Consider the following 20,489-nt stretch of genomic DNA (forward strand, 5'->3'; position numbering starts at 1 on the left):
TTGCAGTGTATTTCAAGGTTACGAGACAATGATAATCAGTGTATCGATGTGAGATAAGATTCGTTGATAGTATCATTAGATTGCGGTGTTCAACTTTTATTTTCATTTTCATTTATTTATTTATTTCTCTCTTTTCTTTCACACGCGCGAATAATAGTGAAGAATTATTTTTAATTTCTTTTCTCTTCGTGTTTCTTGTGTTTACTGTGATGTGAATTCTTCTTCCTTTTTTTTTTTCTTTTTCTTTGCGACAATCAAATCGGGATTTAACTTTGCGGCAATTAACTTCGTTTCTCTGAACTGCTTATATTTTGTTTTATTATATTTTATTTTCTCCGTTTCTTTTCTCTTGTCTTCTTTTTCTTTTTATATCGAAGTTTCAAAGACTTCGATGAATTTCAAAAAAAAATATCCTTGAGATTTTCGTCGTTAAAAAATAGATCGCTATTGGTGTTCACAAAAGGTTATTTATTTCGAGAACGATTCGTTCTCACACACATTCTCTCTCTCTCTCTCTCTCTCTCTCTCTCTCTTTCCTTGTCTCTTTCTATCGTTCTTTTTCTCTCTCGCTTCCTATCTTTCTCTCTCTCTCTCTCTCTCTCTCTCTCTCTCTCTCTCTCTCTCTCGAGTCCACGAACGCTAGAAAATATCAATCTTCGGTAAACACTTATCGCTATTGGTCGAAATGCGTACGATGTCGAATCGTGATTGGTCGTTGAGATCTCGACCCATTCATCGTCTTTCCCGTGGCAGCAGTGTTCGGTGTATCAGCTGCCGGAGCAGAGCGCTTCGATGTTTTGGCAGCTGATTTTATTTTTCACTTCCCCTTATTATCGAAGCATTTTCAAATTTATTCGTTTAACCACGTTAAAGACAAAGTTCTACCTTCGTTTCGCGAGTGAATAATACAAAAGAAAATTTGTTAATAGTGAAATATATATAAAATCGCGTGAGATATGTCCGACGCTTTATTCGGGAAGTAGAAAATAATGACGTCATGTACTAAAACATAAGCTGTTTTTTCACCTTGTTCTCCGCAATCATTTCGCGGATACAGGTGTTATAAATTTCTGAAACATTGAATTTATTCGTTAGATCAAAAGTCTTTCTGTAGAACAAAGAAATAGGGACGTATGAATGTATATAGGCTATGAAGGTTTATCTTCAAATTTGGATATAGTGAAAATTGTTACGGTCTTTCCAATCCAGTGATCTTACTCATTGCTTTTAGTTTTTTTGTTTATTTTTATAGGAGTGATTGTAGGAATAGAAATTCTTCTTATCTTTATTAATTTTGTAATAACGCGTATGCTACCGAAGCGTTTTCAAAACTTTGTCAATTCGATTTGTCAATTCGGAGATGTATGTTGTATAGGTGCAGTATATATTACGCAAGGTTAACACAGCAGTGTTGTAAACACTTGCTGGAACCACTTGCTGAATTTGTAAAAATATGGATTCCGAGGAGGAAACGCTCTATGACGATGTTGACTCTGGTAACGAGTCCAGCGGGGATGACGTGGATTTTGCTATGGAAATAGAATCCGGAAATCAACGCGAACGAGCTACCGACGTCGACGAATATCCATTTGAAGTTTTATCCACAGAAGAAATTGTACAACACATGGTTGATTCTATAAAAGAGGTCAACACTGTAGTTGAAGTATGTTTTATAGAATTTGATTAACTGATCAATTTATTGAATATTATTTAATGCGAGTGTCAAAATAAATCATTTCTTGTAGATACCTGCAACAACAACGCGTATTTTGCTAAATCATTTTAAGTGGGACAAAGAAAAATTAATGGAACGTTTTTATGATGGAGATCAGGAAAAATTATTTGCAGAAGCACGTGTCATTAATCCATTCAGAAAAGGTCCTGTGATAAATAGAAGTTGGTCCTCTCAAAGTTCCTTGGTAAAAAAATAATTATATATAAATATTACTCTCATTGTAGTATAACGTACAACGAGCAGAGACGTTATTAAGTTATTTATATATGTCCTTTTCACAGTCTAGAAGAACATCTGCAAATGGAACAGAAGAATGTGGAATTTGTTTTATGATTTTACCATCCTCTGTAAGTGTTATTGTATTGGCAGTAAATTTTCATTAAATATAATATATATATATATATATATTATCTAGATGATGACTGGTCTTGAATGTGGACATCGTTTTTGCACCGGATGCTGGGGTGAATATCTCACAACCAAAATAATGGAAGAAGGTGTCGGACAAACGATCGCATGTGCCGCTCATGCGTGTGACATTTTAGTTGATGATGCTAGTGTTATGCGACTTGTTAAAGACTCGAAAGTTAAATTGAAGTATCAGCACTTGATAACAAACAGTTTTGTTGAAGTAAGGAATCATATCTTTCTAAAAAATGTATCTAATTGATATATTGAAAATAGTCATGATGTATTTGATTCGTGTTACAGTGTAACAGGTTATTAAGGTGGTGTCCATCGCCAGATTGTAATAACGCTATCAAAGTCCAGTATGTTGAAGCAAGACCTGTTACATGCAAATGCGGTCACACATTTTGTTTTCATTGCGGTGGAGATTGGCATGATCCTGTAAAATGTCATTTGTTGCGTAAATGGATCAAAAAATGTGATGACGATTCTGAGACCTCTAATTGGATTGCAGCAAATACAAAAGAATGTCCCAAGTGTAATGTTACCATTGAGAAAGATGGTGGTTGCAATCATATGGTATGCAAAAATCAAAACTGTAAAGCTGACTTTTGTTGGGTATGCCTTGGTCCATGGGAACCACATGGATCTAGCTGGTATAATTGTAATCGATATGACGAAGAAGAAGCCAAAGCAGCGCGAGTTGCTCAAGATCAATCAAGGTCTGCCTTGCAACGCTATTTGTTTTATTGCAATAGGTATATGAATCACATGCAGTCCTTAAGGTTTGAGAGCAAGCTATATGCTAGTGTAAAAGAAAAAATGGAGGAAATGCAACAACATAATATGTCTTGGATCGAGGTAAAATAAAATACTTTTAGAATCAATGTGATATTAGCTTATTCAATATTTAGTTGACATTTATCATATGGTTTTATGTTCAGGTACAATTTTTAAAGAAAGCAGTTGATATTTTATGTTCCTGTAGACAAACTCTCATGTATACTTATGTATTTGCCTACTATCTGAGGAAAACCAACCAGTCTGTGATTTTTGAAGCCAACCAAAAGGATCTAGAGAGTGCTACAGAATGCCTCTCTGAATACCTCGAAAGAGATATTACGAGTGAGAACCTTGCCGATATTAAACAAAAGGTTCAGGATAAATATAGGTACATACATACATACATACATACATATATATATATATATAAATATACATATACATATATACAATTTATATTAATTAACAAAAAATAATTGTATTATATACAGAGTATTTTGTAATATGTGGGATCCACTTCGTCGGTGGACAGGAGACACTAAACCAATGAAAAAAAGTTCATGGATCTTTATATGTGAAGCCATTTGAAAACAATCATTTATACAACGCCCATTCTCAACATCGAAACACTTCAATCAACATTTTGAGCACTTCGTATATAACCAAAAGCAATTCACAATTATTATTAAAGTATAAACTGGTTTATTATTTGGAAAAAAAAAAAGACGAAATGGGCACATGTTTATGTGAACATTTTTCATTGTCTTTTGATATCTCCTATCCACTAATGAAGTGGTTCCCACACGTTATGGAATATCCTGTATATATTAGATTAAAATATAAATAAGTTCGGTTGCAAGTATAAACATATTTTAATTCTAAGAATTAAGTTATAGATCATTGCAAATGCGCATAATTATGATTAACGAGAAGTCACTTGTAGCCGCAGTTTAAACCCTATACTACTGTCGTGTGTTTCAAACACCTTATTGAAGTTTCATATTTAATCCTTAAAATGGAGAACTTATAAAAGAGCATAAATTTGGTGTATAACGACGTGAGAATTTAAATAAGATAATTCAACTGCAGACACGGCTCGAAAAATTTATAGTATATACGACACCAGTGTAATAACGGAAAGAACAAAAGTGATTTGTAAAATTTCGTTCTGGGAGTTGGAGCTTAAAGGATAAGCTACGGTCTGAACGTAATTCGGATTTTGATGAGAAAACTTTACAAATATTGCTGGATGAAAACTACTCGCGCGTTTAATTACACAGGAGTTAGCAAATAGACTAGAATCATCGCATATGACAATGTGTACGAGCACTTAAAAAGAAACTTGAAAAGATTAACAAGTTAGAAATTTGGTTGGTGCTTCACGCAACCGAACTTATTCGTTTCGTACGATCGAACATATACACATGTGTATATATAAAATTGTTTAACTTGAATGTTTTTATTTTTTGTAAAGATATTGCGATAGTCGAAGAAAAGTACTTCTAGAACATGTGCACGAAGGTTATGAAAAGGAATGGTGGGATTACGTGGAATAAGGAGAAGAATGAAAATGCCCAGCTTTTCTTTTTTTTTGTCGTGAGATGTAAAGTAAAAAAAAAAGCCCTCTTCCTTCTCACCTCTGCCCCCAGCTGTGATAAATCAAGAAAGCTGAGAAAGAGAGAACAGACAGACAGACAGAATGTAGTAGAGCATTGTTGGCAAAGTGATATGTACGTGTGTTACATACATTTGAAAACACAATTTTATCATCATCTGCGTGGCAACAATATCGTTATATATCATGAATTTCGAACTTATTAAAAATGTGAATTTTACCATCAACAACAACCACAACAACAACAACAACAACAACAACAAGAACGACAACAACAACAATTGATTGAATGTAACATAACTTCGTGATTGATTCGTGCTTGCTGTGTATACTGCACATGATTATTATACACCATTAGTTAATACGATAAATATGCCTTCGTTATGGCGTATTGTATTCTGATATTATTATTCAAGCGGACCTTAGATATGCACTCAGTTAAAATTTTTTCAACCGAAGGAGATTGGTAAAAGTGCATTATTATATTTATTATTATGTGATCCAGCAATGCATATACATTATACATATATTATTGCAAAAAGATGAATTTTTGTGCTTGTGAAATTTAGATGACGATGATTCTTTCTTCTCTTCGATATATCCTTTTGACGCTACGTATATTATATAATATCAGATAAATGAATCTTCGCAAGAGATAATTCTCTCTATATCATGTTTCTCCAATCAAGTATCATTGAATTGTTTCACGCAATTTAAACGTTTTAGGATTACAAATGAGAAAAGAAGAAGAAAAAGAAGATGACGACGAAGAAGAAGAAGAAGAAGAAGAAGAAGAAGAAGAAAAAGAAGAAGAAGAAGAAAGAAAAAAATAATATAGAAAACTCTAATTAAATTAAATTCTTTGGATATTACTCGTTTCAGAGTAATCGTTTGAGAAAAAGGGAGATAGAATGAAAGAAGTTTTTTCAAATTTTGATCATTCGGATCATCGAGAAGATATTGATACACGATAAGAGAGAAAGAGAGAGAGAGAGAGAGAGAGAGAGAGCGAGCGAGCGAGAGAGAGAGAGAGAGAGAGAGAGAGAGAGAGAGAGAGAGAGAGAGAGAGCGAGCGAGAGAGAGAGAGAGAGAGAGAGAAAGAGAGAGTTTTAGTCATTTTTTCTCTATTTCGGACAATGATACGTCCAGGCTACGATTGCCATTCTAAAGTTTAGCTCGAAATACAATAATCATATCGTCAGTGTTACGATTATGAGAGATACGTTATTTATTTATATATATATATATGTATGTATATTTATATATATATATACATATAAATATATACATATACATATATATACGTATATATGTACACACACACATATATATGTATACATATAGAGATATATATCTATATGTATATATGTATATCTTATATTGTAGAATTTGCAAAATGGAATAAGGACAAAATAATAGTGTAAATCTTTGATGGTCTTTTCTGTTTTTTTTTTTCATTTTGTAAATTGAAAATAATTTTCTTCAACTTAGAAACACGAAAGGGATCGTTGTGAAGAATAAATAGATATTTGAGAATAATAATAATTATTATTTAAACTGATAAACTCTCTTTACTTTTTCTGGCATTATGTGAGTAATAATATTGTCGAAAAAACGAAAATGAAATATATATATATATATATATATACATATATATACACATGTATATATATATACATATATATACACATATGTATATATATATACATATATGTATGCATATATAATAAAAAGAGTATTGATTTTATGTTACGAAAGAGAGATTCGCATAATCAAAAGGAAAAAGATACAAACCTCGTTTCGCTCGTCATATCATATTAACGACACAGAGAGAGAAAGAGAGAGAGAGAGAGAGTGAGAGAGAGAGAGAGAGAGAGAGAGAAAGAGAGAGAGAAAGAATGCACGAGAGAGGAATTTATGAATAATAATAATAATAATGATAATGATAAAAAAATAATAGAAAATAAAAATAAATAAATAAAAAACGATTATAGGCTTTTTCGTGCCAAACTGAGTCTGAGATTATCTTATTTATTTTTCAAAATAATCTAATGTATTTTAATGTTTTTGAGTGATTATTTGAAAGACGATATGATTTGTTAAGAAAAATTTTTTCTTTCTCTGTTTTTTTTTTTTTTTTTTTTTTTTTTTACTTTTTTTTCCAATTAACAATTTTATTTATCTAGATGGGAATACAATATACGCATGAATTATATATATATATATATATATGTGTGTGTGTGTACATAAATTTTACAAATTGTATAATTGATTAATCGTAAGATTTGTTGTTCGTCTTTCAAAGAGATATCGGATCAAATGGCATTAGAATATATTGAAAGATTGAAACGAGATCGATTGGTAAATAACACAGTGTTTTTGTAATGCTTTGAAAAAAAAAAAAAAAAAAAAAAGTCTAAAGTATTCCAATATCCAACATAATTGTCCATGGTAAAAGAACAGATTTGCTAAGTTTTCAAAAATGGGGCCAAGTTTTGAGCGTCTTTGTCGTAAAAAATAAAAAAAGAAAAGTATCATGTCTTTTGCATATTGAATCGAACATAAAACACGAAGAAACAATTACACCGAGCTATAGAAAAATCGGACGTTGAAACATTCGAATGAATTCTTTTTGCTCGCTAAAATTGAAAAAAAAAAAAAAAGAAAAGAAAAAAGAAAAAGAAACATCAATCGACAATTAAAAAATCGCTGAATGAAACTACTCTGTAGCAATATCTCATCGCAGTAAATTAAAAAGAGATTTTATAACGTGTACGCTATATAGACGACTTTAGTCGCTTAATTTATTTTTCGCTTGCGTACAATGAACGACTTTGGTCGTTTAATAGGAGTCTCGTTACATTAGCTCGGTATTTATTTGCCCAGAACGTAATTAATATTTTCAGGTAAAAGCTAATCCTTTAACTATATGCAAGAAAATGCAAGATAATGCAAGAAAAAAAAAAAAAGAAATTAGTTCCTTGAAGAAGAAAAAAAAGAAAAAAAGAAAAAGAAGTTCTTAACTTCTTTTTCATCTATCTGTAATCTATTTTCTCAAAAGTGAATATTTAAAAAAAAGCAAAATTAATCGAGATATTGTACTTACATAATAGCTAAAGTAATTAACACACTTTAAGTATTGAAAAATTTAGAAAGTATTCGAATCTACATACTAATCGATTGGGCTTTTAAAAAACATTCTTAGTAACGACTCTGATCTCACTCCTAATAAGTATTAGAAAGAAATTTCATTCAATTCCTATTATAATAAATAATCTTGATGAAAGAAGATTTTTATATTAAAATATGGTTTGCACGAAAAACTTCATTACTTTTTCACGAATTGATAATAATTTTTTTTATTTTAAATTTTATTGGTAGCGAATGCGTGTGCGAGTGAGTGCGTGCGTGCGTATGTGTGTGTGTGTGTGTGTGTGTGTTAAGGTAAAACTTTTGTTTTGTTTACGATGACAAATGAGCTCTCTCTTCACAGTGCTTATGTGCTCTATAATGCTAATTATATATTATGTAATACTTGGATAAATTAATATACAAGAGAAACAAAACAAACGTACGTAGATACTACTGTACATGCAGCATATACACACGTATAACTTATTGGATAATTTATACACAAGAGACGAAACAAATACACGTAGACGTACAGATACACAGAGAGAAAACTTGCAATGATTTTATCTAAATATCTTTATCGATATAAATTGTGTAAAGCCAAACATATTTTTGACAGAAAGAAACAAAGAAAGAAAGAAAGAAGATGAAGTATAATCTTGAATAACCGATTAAAAAAAAAAAAAAAAGGAAAAGGAGAAGCACCTTGGAATACTTATTGTCTATCTAATATATTAGATAATATTTGTGTATGTAATACTGACGATATGTTGCGATCATCGTTAGTCAAATATTTGAAAGTTAAGGAACGTGTGATTCAATGATCACTTATTGCCGATATATAGTAATAATAATAATAATAATAACAGCAACAACAATAATAATAATTAATTAATTAATTAATTAATTAATAATATTAATAATCAGGGGAAATGCGAAAAGAGAGTAGCTCCAAATTGTACAGTTACATATATATATAGTTGTACTCACGTATAAATGCATAAACATAACACACATCCTTATATGTAGTTATAATGTCAATAATTAGCAGAATTAAATTAAAGTAGAAACTTTTGAAGATTTATTAAAAAAAAAAAAAAAAAAAAGAAAAAAAAAAGAAAAAAAAAGAAAGAAAAGAAAAGAAAAAAGAAGAAAAAATAAATAAATAAAAGGAACAAACAACAAAATAGGAAGGAAAAAATGATTGTTGATTCTTGCTATAATGCATGTTAAAAAATGGAGAGAGAGATAGAGAGAGAAAATAAAAAAGAAAAAAAGGACAAAAAAATAATGATAGAATGATTCAATTGTTTTCTGTACAGTCATGAAATTTAATTAGAACTAAGGTAATAATTAATCATTACGTAAATTAACGATTATTTCATAGTACGTGTTTTTTATATTCTACGATTTATTCTCCACATTTATGTGTGTTACACACATCCGCGAATATTACTTCCTTCTAGTCTGGCTTAATGTAAAGACAGAGAGAAAGAGAGAGAGAGAAAGAGAGAAAGAATGAAAGAGTGTGTGAGAGAGATACTTCAAATGTAAAGAACGATTTAATATTTAAAATGCTTGATATAATACATTTTCCAAATCATGCACCAACAACACATGAAAAAAATTTTAATTTGGACTCGATCCTTCGAGATAAAATTTATAAAGAAAAAAAAAAAAAAAATGTAAGAAAGATGAGAAGATAAACGTGTCTCATATATTCTCGAAATAGAAATATTCGAGAGAGAAAATTGAATAAATGACGAATGATTAGAATAATTAGAACTATATTAAAAAAGGAAAATTATTCCTAAAATTTATGTAAAAAGAGAGAGAGAGAGAGAGAGAGTCTTCTACGTTTTAAGAACTTTACTAAATGATTATTTCAATGACGAATTAATCATTATTAAATGATATAAATAATCATTTATAAATCAGATATCTTAACTACTTACAACCATTTTAACGTTTACTACAGATGATAAAAATGATTGAAAGAAGAAAAAGAATGAGATAATAAACTAAGAGAAAAAACAATCGATAGAAGATAAAGTAACGTAGAAAAGTTGCGATCACTTTTGGAAGTTTCGTTTATTATGTGTAATCTATAATTATTATTAATATGTTCTAATTAATTTTAGTACCCTGTCCTCGAAAAAAGAAAAAAAAAAGAATTAGAAACGAATCTAATGTTTAATCTAATTCTCTCGCAGGAGAGAATAGTATGAGGTGATTGGACGCTCAAAGTTTGGGAAAAAGAAAATTTACAATAATAATTGTCGTTGCTATGTATTAATTGTTGTTACAAAACGAAGTGAAAATTTTCATTCTATTTCTTAAATCTTATTTTTTATTTATTTAGTTTTTCGTCAGCATTAAATCGATCATATTGTATGGTATATATATATATATATATATATATATATATACACTTATATATATATACATACACATAAATATAATATATAGTATATATATATTTCTTTTAATTTTTTTCCGAAATAAGTTGTCTAGTAGAGGAAATGTAGATCGTTGGTTCTTATTTTATTAAATATGGCGAACGAAATAATCGGGGACAAAACAAGAACAAAAGAAAAGAAAAAGGATGAACGATTCATTTATTTATTTATTTATTAATTTTTTTATTTTTTATTTCATAAAAAAACTTTATTATCACCGAATAATTATCGTACATAACTTTTCGTTTTCGTGCGAGAGCGCGTTGCAAACAATCGACGTACATATATATAGAATTCGAAATACATATATATATATATATAAAATGCGGTATACATTTTGCGGCCACCATTTTTTCTAGAAAAGACAACAAAAAAGGAAAAAAAAAAAATATCCAGAAGCCTCTTTTTCTCATGCAAGAGAGAAGAGAACTAAATAATAATAATAATAATAACCACAATAATAACAATAATAATAATAATAAAATAAACGAACAAAACATAATAATGAGAAAAAAAAACAAAATAAAGAGTGTGCCGCGATCATTCTTTTTTTTTTTTTATTTAATCGACCTTGCATCATCATTTTTATCATCATCATTATTATTATTATTATTTCATAGAATTTGTTATTTAATATATTTTCTACCTAAAATAAATTAGAGAAATAAATACAAATAGTTTGCTTCTACCTAAATTCAATGTAATTTTGAGATTCTATGTTTGATCGTAAGAGATTCGAAATTCGAATTTTGCAATTAGGAGAAGAGGAACGGGGGAGGAAGGAAGGAAGGAAGGAAGGAAGGAAGGAAGAAAGGAAGGGAGGAAGAGGAAAAATGGACTCCATTATTGGCTAACGATACGTGATAACTAAAGAGCGGGAAAATTAAAACTTTCTTCGGAATAAAAGGAAAAATTAAAAATAAAGATGGAGGAAAGAGGAAAGAAAATAAAAAATCAACTAAAAACGTCAACTAAGTTGGTGTGTGTGCCTGCGTGCTGGTGTCTGTGTGCCTGTGTTTGTACGTGTACGATTCGTTAGAAAAAATCCAAAAAAAAAAAAAAAAAGAAAAGAAAAGAAAAAGAAAAAGCAATAGATTCACTAATCAAAGAGAAACGGAGAAATTCTACGCGTACTCTTCTTCGTCTTCGGTCTTCTCTCTCACTTATATCATCAAGTTTCTCGAATAGATTAAATTACAAAAAAATGGAGAAAAAATAATGGCGAAAGACAAGAATTGGCAGTGATATGAAAGTCTTTTTGATTGATTTACGTTCGATTCGTTTTTGTTGAATCAATTGCACGAGGATAACGTTGCAACGCAACGACAAATTTGTGCTTTTGTTAGGTGTGTCTGTGTCGTGTGAGTTGTTGCGTAGTAATAGTAATAGTGTGGTGGTGAGATGGTGATGGTGATGTAGTAGTAATAGTAATAGTAGTTCATAGTAGTAGTAGTAGTAGTAGTAGTAGTAGTAGTAGTAGTAGTAGTAGTAGTAGTAATAGTAGTAGTAGTAGTAGTGAAGTAGTAGTAGTAGTAGTGAAGTAGTAGTAGTAGTAGTAGCGTCACGCTCGTTTCGTTGGGTTGCGTCCTAAGCGCGGGAAAAAAGAACACGTTCGAATATCCTTTTGATCGCGTTCTCGTAGAAGATAAGTACGCAAAAGGGTTTCGACCGGAACGTACCCTGGTTTAAACAACGACTTGCGACATTGTATCAGGAAGTTACGGTTAATATGGTGGTCACCAAGCCAAGGGTTGCACCTGTCATTAGAAGACTTCTCCAGACTGCTCCGCTAACTTCTTCGGCGACTGGATACTCCACGCAAAGTTGTTCCTGAAAGAGCATCGTTGAACAAGTTGAAGAAAAGAAAGAAAAAGCAAAAAATTACAATTACAACAGGTATTTACGAGATTATTGATATATATTTGAATGAATAATGAATGAACATAGAAATGAATAACGAGACAAAAGTTGTTAGGTTAAAACTTGTTAGACTTGTAATTAATAAATTACAACCCGAAAGAAGAAAGAAAAAGATTATAACCTAACGAGCTCCGAAATAAATTAATTGATTATTAAAATAATGGAAAAAAAAAAAACTGGCTCATCCTTCGTACGATGGTAGAATACGTTAAAATTTTCTTTTGAAAATTCGTAATAAAAATAATTATCGGAAAGAAAAAGGAAAGAGAACAAAAGAATGAAATGAAGTAGTAAAAAGATAAAGAGAAAAAAAAGAATGAAATGGAGATAGAATTTGACTCTCGTATTACGTGATGTATGAGTCACGTGATCGATAGGGGATGCATTTAAAACTCACCCATCCGTATCCCTTGATATAGTGAGCTATTTCTTCGCCGATATAACGTGAGACGTACAAAGGTAATTTCTTTTTCAATGCGTGCATTCTCCTATCCCTTGCCCATAGTGCTAATCTCCCCATAAAAGCGTACAAACAAACGATTCTCGCCCACGTAACGCCACCGCGAAGGAACAATTCGTCGGCGACACCGACGAAAGCTTCGTAAGCGGTATCAGGGACAACGTTTAAACGGTTGACCATACTTGTGAAGAGTATACTGTGCTTGTTCAGCATCCGGTATACGTTATGCCGCATGCTGCGAGATACCGGATCTCTTGATATTAGATAAATGTCTTCCTTCAAGAGATAACGTATCACGTCGTTTGCCAAACATTCGGCAGTAAATTCAATCGAGTTCTCACAGAGTTTGTATCGAGGGGGTGGCGCCAATTGTGGGAAGAGATGTTGCAAGCGTATCTGGAAAAGACAAAAATAAAAGAAAAAAAAAAAAAAAATGAGAAATAACAACAACAACAACAACAGAACGAACTTGTCAATTTCATCCTTTGACATTACGTTCAATATCATCTTACAAATAAACTTTCGAATAATTTTGAAAAAAGCAATGAGCATGCCCACATATGTATGTATGTATGTATGTATGTAGTCCGTTCATATACGCGCTTTCTCTCGTATTCCCTTTTCCCTTCCCCTTCTCTCTCTTCTCTTCTCTTTCTCACTCGAGTGACCGCGAAATGTACTGACTCGAGGTCACGAGTATCGCCTATCGATTCTGTCCCTCGACAAAGGGAGACTAAACTAGGAAAGGGAAAGAGAAAGAAAAAAAGCTAGGGGTTGGAAAGTACAGATACATACATACATACATATATATATATATATATATATATATAAAATATATAACACATAAGTGTATATATATATATATGTACATGTATATACATTACCTGGCAGATTTCGATAAAAGACATAGCACTGGTAGCGGTCCGGATGGCATATCTGTATACTATCCCTCCTCCACCACCATCTCCTCCTTCTCCACCACCATCCTCTTCATCAGCTTCCTCATCAAGTTCTTCCTCGTCTTCGTCGGAGACAGTGGCGGCGGCGGAGGCGGCGGTGGCGGCGGCGGCGCTGCAGGCTCGCTTGCTCGGTGAATTCCTGTTACCGGGTGGATCGCATTCCAGAATGCCGCCCACTCTGGAATGCGGTTCTCCCCGCGCTAACGCACCCCTTCCCTCTTCTCCCTCCTCTGCGAAGATCTCATTGTTCGTTTTCGGCGCTCCGTCGTCGCCGGCCATTCTTGCGTCTTTTCTCTCTTTATATCTTTCTTTCTCTTCGACGTAAAATTCTCTCTCTCTCTCTGTCTTTCTCTCACTCTCTTACTATCTCCTTCTCTTTCTCTATATTTTTCTCTTTCTCTCTTCAACTCTCGCGCGAATATCTCTCACAATACGTCTCCTATCTCCTTCCGTCGGACGTTAATTCTTCCTCTCATAAAAACATTGCAACTTTAAACGACGATTCCCATCCACTCCACTCGAGAGAAACGTAATTTTGCACGCAATATTAAGCGCACAACGAATAACTTGAAATCTTCCTTTTCGTCTTCCTCGTTGCCGTCGTCGTCGTCGTTGTCTTCGTCCTCGTCCTCGTCGTCTTCGTCGTCCTCGTCGTCGTCGCCGTCGTCGTCGTCGTCCGCCGGCCGACGAAGCGCTCTCTACGTTCCCGCGGCCATTTCCGAAGCCAGTGCAGCCGCTTAACCCCCACTATCTATCCTCCGTGCCGCTTCCTATCGACCAATCACAATACTCCTTGTACTAGCAGCGCCGCCGTCGCACTCACTCACACTAATCCCTTCTCAGAGCTCTATGGATCATTCAACATTTCTCCCCACCACTAGCACCCCTCGCCGTATTCGGCACGCGAGAGTCGTGGCGCCACCTCTCCCCTCTTCACTCCTCCCGCGACTCTCGTCGCGTACACACGTGCGTCTTATACCTCTCGCTCTTTCTCTCTTTCTCTCGATGTATATCTGTTCTCTTTCGTGGCGGGGTGCTTTTCTCTGTGTTAGTACACGTGTCTGACTCTCTCTTACTCTTTACTCATATATATCGTGAGTATATCCTTGTGTTATATATATATGTATGTATGTATGGAACTATACACCCCGCCGACAGAGAGACAGGATACTGTGAGAATGGAATTTTCGAAGAGATCGCAGAGACGTTCTCTACCTACTCGTCGTTCCTTCCCCTCTATTTCTATACTCTTCATTGTATTCTTCTTGCTAACGGGATATAACGAGGGGAATGTTAACGCGTTCACTGCCATGGTAATTTTCTTTTTTCCATCGTGCAAATTTGTATTTCTTATTAATTGTCCTTTTTTTTATTTTATTTCTTTCCTCTAATTTAATCTTCTTCTTTTTTTTTTTTTTTCAGGACAACGATGCGAACGACATATACTTTAGCACGATTTTTCCAACGTTACAATGATACTTATAATTATTTTATATATGTATACACGTGCGTTCAAACGATCACAAAATTTTTTCAACAGGCTATGAAACAGAAAAGACCTTTTGTGATGGTAAGATTTCCGTTTAAGGAAAGTTGCGCAACCATATCAGCTCGTTTAGGAAATGCTCGATCTTTGACTTTATCCGGTATATAAACATATATACGTACATACATACGTACAGACGTGTATAAAGCAGTGTTTATAAAAGTCGAGAGAACGTGTTCCTTTCTTCGGTGAAAGTCACTACAAGATCATTACATCGAATTTCAAGATTTGGATAAACTCTTCTTTTCCTTCTCCTTTTTATTTATTTTTTTATTTTAATTTCCTTATCACAGCATCATTCTTTCATAGGGAAAAAATTATTGTTGTGTTTATTACGCGATCGTGTTTATTTGATTATCGTTAGAATTAGAGACAGAAAGACAGAGAAAAAACAGAGACAGAAAGAGTTTATAGCATCACTTTTTTTCTATGAAGGAATTATTATATTATACTGAGAAACTGGTCGATGTTCTCGCTCATGCTGGATCACAGTCTTGGTTATATACTCGATTCTTGCAGTGCCGCTTGGTGCAACCTTCAAAGGCCACCGGAGAACGCGTCGATGAATGAAGTAGGAAAGTTGCGGAGTGCCGCGTTCACAGACCGGATATACGTATACTAGGTGGCCGAGAATACGCGTCTCGTCGAACCAGTTTTAACTTTGCCAACGTCATCTCCGTCTCGAATGTGATTATATCCTGAGATCGATATCTCCTGCTTACATCATTCTCATGTACGAAAGTTAAACTGTTGCCTTTGGTTTGTTCCTTCCTTTCTTGTCTATTTTTTTCTTTTTTCGAATCGTTGTTGTTCTATTTCGCGATGCCCTTTAAGTAAGCATGTAAACATATCCTTAAACATCTATAAATCAAAATATATTCGTCTATACATAAATTATCAGTAAATTATTTAGAAACATTATTATTATACGTAATATTACAATTCGATATTTTATTATCTATTTTCTAATTTATTATAAAGAATATAAAGATTTAAAAACAGAAGTTTCATTAGATAATGAAAAAGTTCATTTGTAATAGATAATTATAAACATTCGAATTTTTTATCTCAAAGTTGAAAGTTTCTCCGCATTGGCACGCACAGCATACATCCATACGTCCTATCTAACTCTACATAGATTATCATAGATCATCTAAGCTACTAAGCGCGGGTCATAGCGAGGCGTACTTTACCGGTCGAGGGTCAAATATTACGATCGTATTGATCCTTGTATAATATTTACCGAATACAAATATTTCTATATATCTATGAAACTTTAGTTTAACTTTTGAAATTACATTTCATATACATAGTCAACAAAAAATTTAATTTAAACGTTTATTTGTAATACAAGAATTTGATTTTATTATATACATTTGTGAACAGATTTTATAACACCGATCAAACGAACGAACAAATAAAAAAAAAAAAAAGAAGAAAGTAACCTTGAGAAGTGAGAATCGTTTCAAAAGATTCTCTTTGTATACATACATATATATATATATATTTATTTATTTATTTAGTATATAATACACTACCCATACATACATAACTATTTTACTTGTATAGATTTTTTTTCGATCATCTGCAACAATCAATTATTCGATAGAATAGAACGGTAGTCTTTAGTTTACAAAAACAAGAGTACATAACATGGCCCATTGTTTTTAAAAAGAAAATTTCAGAAATCTCCATGCGTTAAAGATAACAACGGTAGCGATATGTAATCTTTTGATATTGTTTAGAACAATGTGTTATACATATATATTTATAAATTATACAATGCACAAATTGAATTGCAATACAATTTGAAATATTACAAAAGAAAAAAATGGACAACCGTGGACACATTTTTAGTATATTAAAGAAAAACTTCAATCGTCATTCGATGATCCATTAAAGATATTATTAAAAAGCGATTTCTGTGAATATGTAGATATATAAAAATTATAGAAGACGTAAGAAAAATGACGAATTGATTAAAATTTATCGTAGTAAGATCTCCGAGTACGCTGAGATACATTTAGACGCTGTGTAAACCCGTAGAACTTGTCTCACCGTGTATGAATGCCCCAGGCCATAGCGTTTCTCAATGAACCTCTCTCTCTCTCTCTCTCTCTCTCTCTCTCTCTTCTCTCTCTCTCTCTCCTCTCTCTCTTTCTCCCTTTCTCAACTCGAGAGCATGCAACGACTACAGCCGATGAAATTCCTGAGTTCTCTCGTGGTATGCCAACGATTTTCTTGCTTACTATGATCATTTCCAAAATGTTTTCTACTTCTTTTTTCTTTTCTTTCTTTCTTTTCTTTTATCATAGATTTTAAGGTTAATGAAATTAATAAAAAAAAAAAGAAAAGAAATAAAGAAGAAACACTTAAATCACAAACATATATATATATATACTACATATTACTTAGGTAACTTCGTAACATCGACGATCTCATTGCGATTCTTCTAAAATATAGCACGCAGGTGCAGCTTTGCAATGATTGCACGATTAAAGGCACCCAATGATGTATCTCTCTCTTTCTCTCTCTCTATCTATCTATCTCTCCTTCTCTCTCTTTTCTTACCTTTCTATACTAAACTCGGAGAGACGTACAAACCGAGATATATTAGAACACCGTAACCGGACATGGATAAATTGGCGATCTGACTCACGTGTAGATGACATCTAATTGGGTCATTATCTCACTGTCGTCGTCGCTTCTTAAAGCACGTTCGACTATCGCACAAGGGGAGAATCCGACGTTATTCGATCCTTCGAGATCATTGGATTGATCTTTTTTTTTCCTTTTATCTTTTCTTCTTTTCTTTTTTTATTAATTTCTCTCTCTCTCTCTCTCTCTCTCTCTTTCTCTCTCTCTATGTGTATATATATATATATATATATATATATATATATGTGTCAAGCTAGTGGAGACGAACGAATAATTTTGATTTTTTCTCTTTCGAATTTTTCATTTTCTTTCTTTCCTTTTTTTACGAACTTTGTTACTCCTTCGATACATTCTATTTTTTCTTTTTCTTTTTCCTCGATAATATCGGAAAAACGATAATTTATTTTTCCATTTATTTTCGTCGATGTGAATTAGAAATATAACACTATTTCGAAGAAATATATTCGCTGATTCGAAATTTTTAGATCGTAGATCTATCATCTCATTTTGCGTTAGCATTTTTTTCTTCTCTATTTATATAATACTGTCAAAATTTCAATGTATCATACCGTCGATAAAAATGATAGATATAAAGATAAAAAAGAATATGTTTATTAAACTTTTTCAAATCAGATCTATCGTATGTTCTTCGGAACTCGGCGATCACTTTTTTTTTTATTTTTTCGAATAATATTTCCAAGATGATAATATATCGTCGATACAAATTATGATTATAAAAGTGACAAGTTTGTTCATTCAAATGATAGTTTTACAAAAAAGAAGCTAACATTATTTTTATTTAATTCTTTTTTTTTTGTTTTTTTTCGTACACGATAGAAAGATTATTATTTTATTTCTTTTTCTTCATTTTCTTTCTCTCACTTTATTTAGATTTATAAACGATGTTATTAGGACGATATATCGATAAAGTTTATCGTCGTATCCTATTGTTTCTCTCGAGCAAAATGGACCGTGGGAAATTTGAACGAGAGAGAATCGGTCGAGCGCAATATTTCAGGGGAACTCGTGTGGCCACCCGTGGTCTGGGTAGCTTTTCTTACCGTCATTCATGATACTATGGTACGGCAATAGGATGATTGCCCTGACGGTCGCTCCAACTAAAGTGGATAAAGTCTTCTACAGTAATTTCAGTTGAACAGGGCGCAGAGGTACCGAGGTTTAGCCCTTTACTCTCTCTCCATCCCTCCCTCCCTTCCTCATAATCCTCCTCACCCTTCCTTTTTATTTTATTCTTACTCAACAGTGAACTCGAAAGAATATTTTTAATCATCATCATCATCATCATCATCATCATCATCATCATCATCATCATCATCATCATCATCATCATCATCATCATTATTATTATTATTATTAAAAATATTATATATAAAATAATATCAATATATATAAAAACATTTCGATGATAAACACAAGTCAATTTTGTTTGTTTTTTTAAATTCATTCATTCATTACGAGAACGCATTGATAATCGATGATAATGATTATATATCGCGAATTCGTTTGTTTGATTGTTACGTTTAAAAATTAATCGATCAATTTTGAATGAAGGATTATATTGGAATCGATTGAATTGAAGTTTCATGTCTGTCACGAAATGAGTCTATAGTTATTAGATGGTTTTCGAAAAGTTACTTATCCTTTTTTCTTATTATTTCCGTGTTTTTTGTTTTCTTTTTTTCTTATTAGAAAAGCATTGTGCGTGTATGTGTGAGATAGATAGATAGATAGATAGATAGATAGAGAGAGAGAGAGAGAGAAAGAGAAAGAGAAATAAAAATAGAAGTAGAAAAAGAATTTCTATTGTTCGCTTTATGTAAATTACGTTCGATATTAAACGTAACACGACCTATAGATCGTGTATTATACATACGCAAATACATGGATACATAGAAATATATAAGTATTCCATTCTCCAGTATATATATCTATATATATATACATATGCACTTTCTAAGTGCATACCATAGAGATAGCACGTGGAAATTATTTCTGTCAATGGCCTGCACATTTTTCTTGCAAATACAAAATTCCATACGTTCTTCTTAAATTCTTTCTTTCATCTTTTTTTTTTTCTTCTTTTTTTTTTTTTTAAATAGAGAATGATCTATGTCATATATACTATGATTTAGATAATTAGAATGTGATTTGTAATTCTTTTCAAAAGAAGATAGAGAATATTGTATTTTTCTTTTTTTTTTGCAATTTAACGTTGTATGACTATAATTTGTTCATTGGTGTATGATTACATGTGCAATCATATGTTTCTTTATTTCCTGCTTCTTTTTTTTTTTTCTAACATAAAAATGTATGTATCGGTATGTACACGCGTTCAGTAGTTACATATAGATAAGTAAAGTAAACATAGTTTAAAAATTAGGATTATTAAGTATCATGAGAAGATGCACATATATGTTTATGTATTTATATATGAACAATATAATTATATTGTAATACATATATGTATCTCGTTCGAAAAGATTTTAATTATTTAGATAAACAATTTTTTATTTCGATAAAGAATATACAAAATTTCGACATTAAGTTATTAATGTAACGTAATACATATTATGAATATATATGAATATTATGAATATAAATGATCTAAATCCTTTGAAATATATATATAAAAAATATACATATTCTATCAGAAGCAAACACATGTGCTAAATTTTTCAAATTTTAAGATAACTTTTTTACAAGAGAAAATTATTATCTTTTTCGTTCTCCTTATTTATTTATTTATTTTTTTTTTTTCAAAAATAAATATATCCAATTATTTTGCCCGTTTGT

General features: G+C 31.9%; 2 protein-coding genes and 1 long non-coding RNA gene across 7 annotated transcripts in view; 2 read left to right on the forward strand and 1 right to left on the reverse strand.

Moving 5' to 3' along the window:
• Positions 1-5,344, forward strand: part of LOC122629995 (E3 ubiquitin-protein ligase ariadne-1) — a 6,833-nt gene extending 1,489 nt beyond the window's left edge. For 3 of the 5 annotated variants that reach the window (XM_043813982.1, XM_043813984.1, XM_043813985.1), the window contains exons 2-8: positions 1,376-1,663; positions 1,746-1,919; positions 2,017-2,082; positions 2,151-2,366; positions 2,447-3,004; positions 3,088-3,314; positions 3,418-4,286. In XM_043813982.1, coding sequence (XP_043669917.1) covers positions 1,454-1,663; positions 1,746-1,919; positions 2,017-2,082; positions 2,151-2,366; positions 2,447-3,004; positions 3,088-3,314; positions 3,418-3,514 — 1,548 coding nt within the window. In that variant the 5' untranslated portion in view covers positions 1,376-1,453 and the 3' untranslated portion in view covers positions 3,515-4,286. Of the gene's footprint in view, positions 1-669; positions 1,058-1,375; positions 1,664-1,745; positions 1,920-2,016; positions 2,083-2,150; positions 2,367-2,446; positions 3,005-3,087; positions 3,315-3,417; positions 4,287-4,400 lie in introns of those variants that run through there. The other 2 variants (XM_043813983.1, XM_043813986.1) reach the window with 2 other exon arrangements.
• Positions 5,345-11,615: 6,271 nt separating this feature from the next.
• LOC122629998 lies at positions 11,616-14,131 on the reverse strand. The gene is made up of 3 exons (XM_043813991.1): positions 13,397-14,131; positions 12,450-12,908; positions 11,616-11,962 (listed from the first exon to the last, which is right to left on the reverse strand). The coding sequence occupies exons 1-3, from the start codon at positions 13,748-13,750 to the stop codon at positions 11,843-11,845; spliced, it is 933 nt and encodes a 310-aa protein (XP_043669926.1). The 5' UTR covers positions 13,751-14,131; the 3' UTR covers positions 11,616-11,842.
• A 149-nt stretch (positions 14,132-14,280) lies between these two features.
• Positions 14,281-16,497, forward strand: LOC122629999. Its single transcript, XR_006327389.1, has 3 exons — positions 14,281-14,784; positions 14,894-15,041; positions 15,537-16,497. It is a non-coding gene; the product is annotated as an uncharacterized LOC122629999 (long non-coding RNA).
• The last annotated feature ends 3,992 nt before the right edge of the window (positions 16,498-20,489 follow it).

Source organism: Vespula pensylvanica, chromosome 6, assembly GCF_014466175.1.
Source record: "Vespula pensylvanica isolate Volc-1 chromosome 6, ASM1446617v1, whole genome shotgun sequence".
NCBI classification, from domain to species: Eukaryota; Metazoa; Arthropoda; class Insecta; order Hymenoptera; family Vespidae; genus Vespula; species Vespula pensylvanica.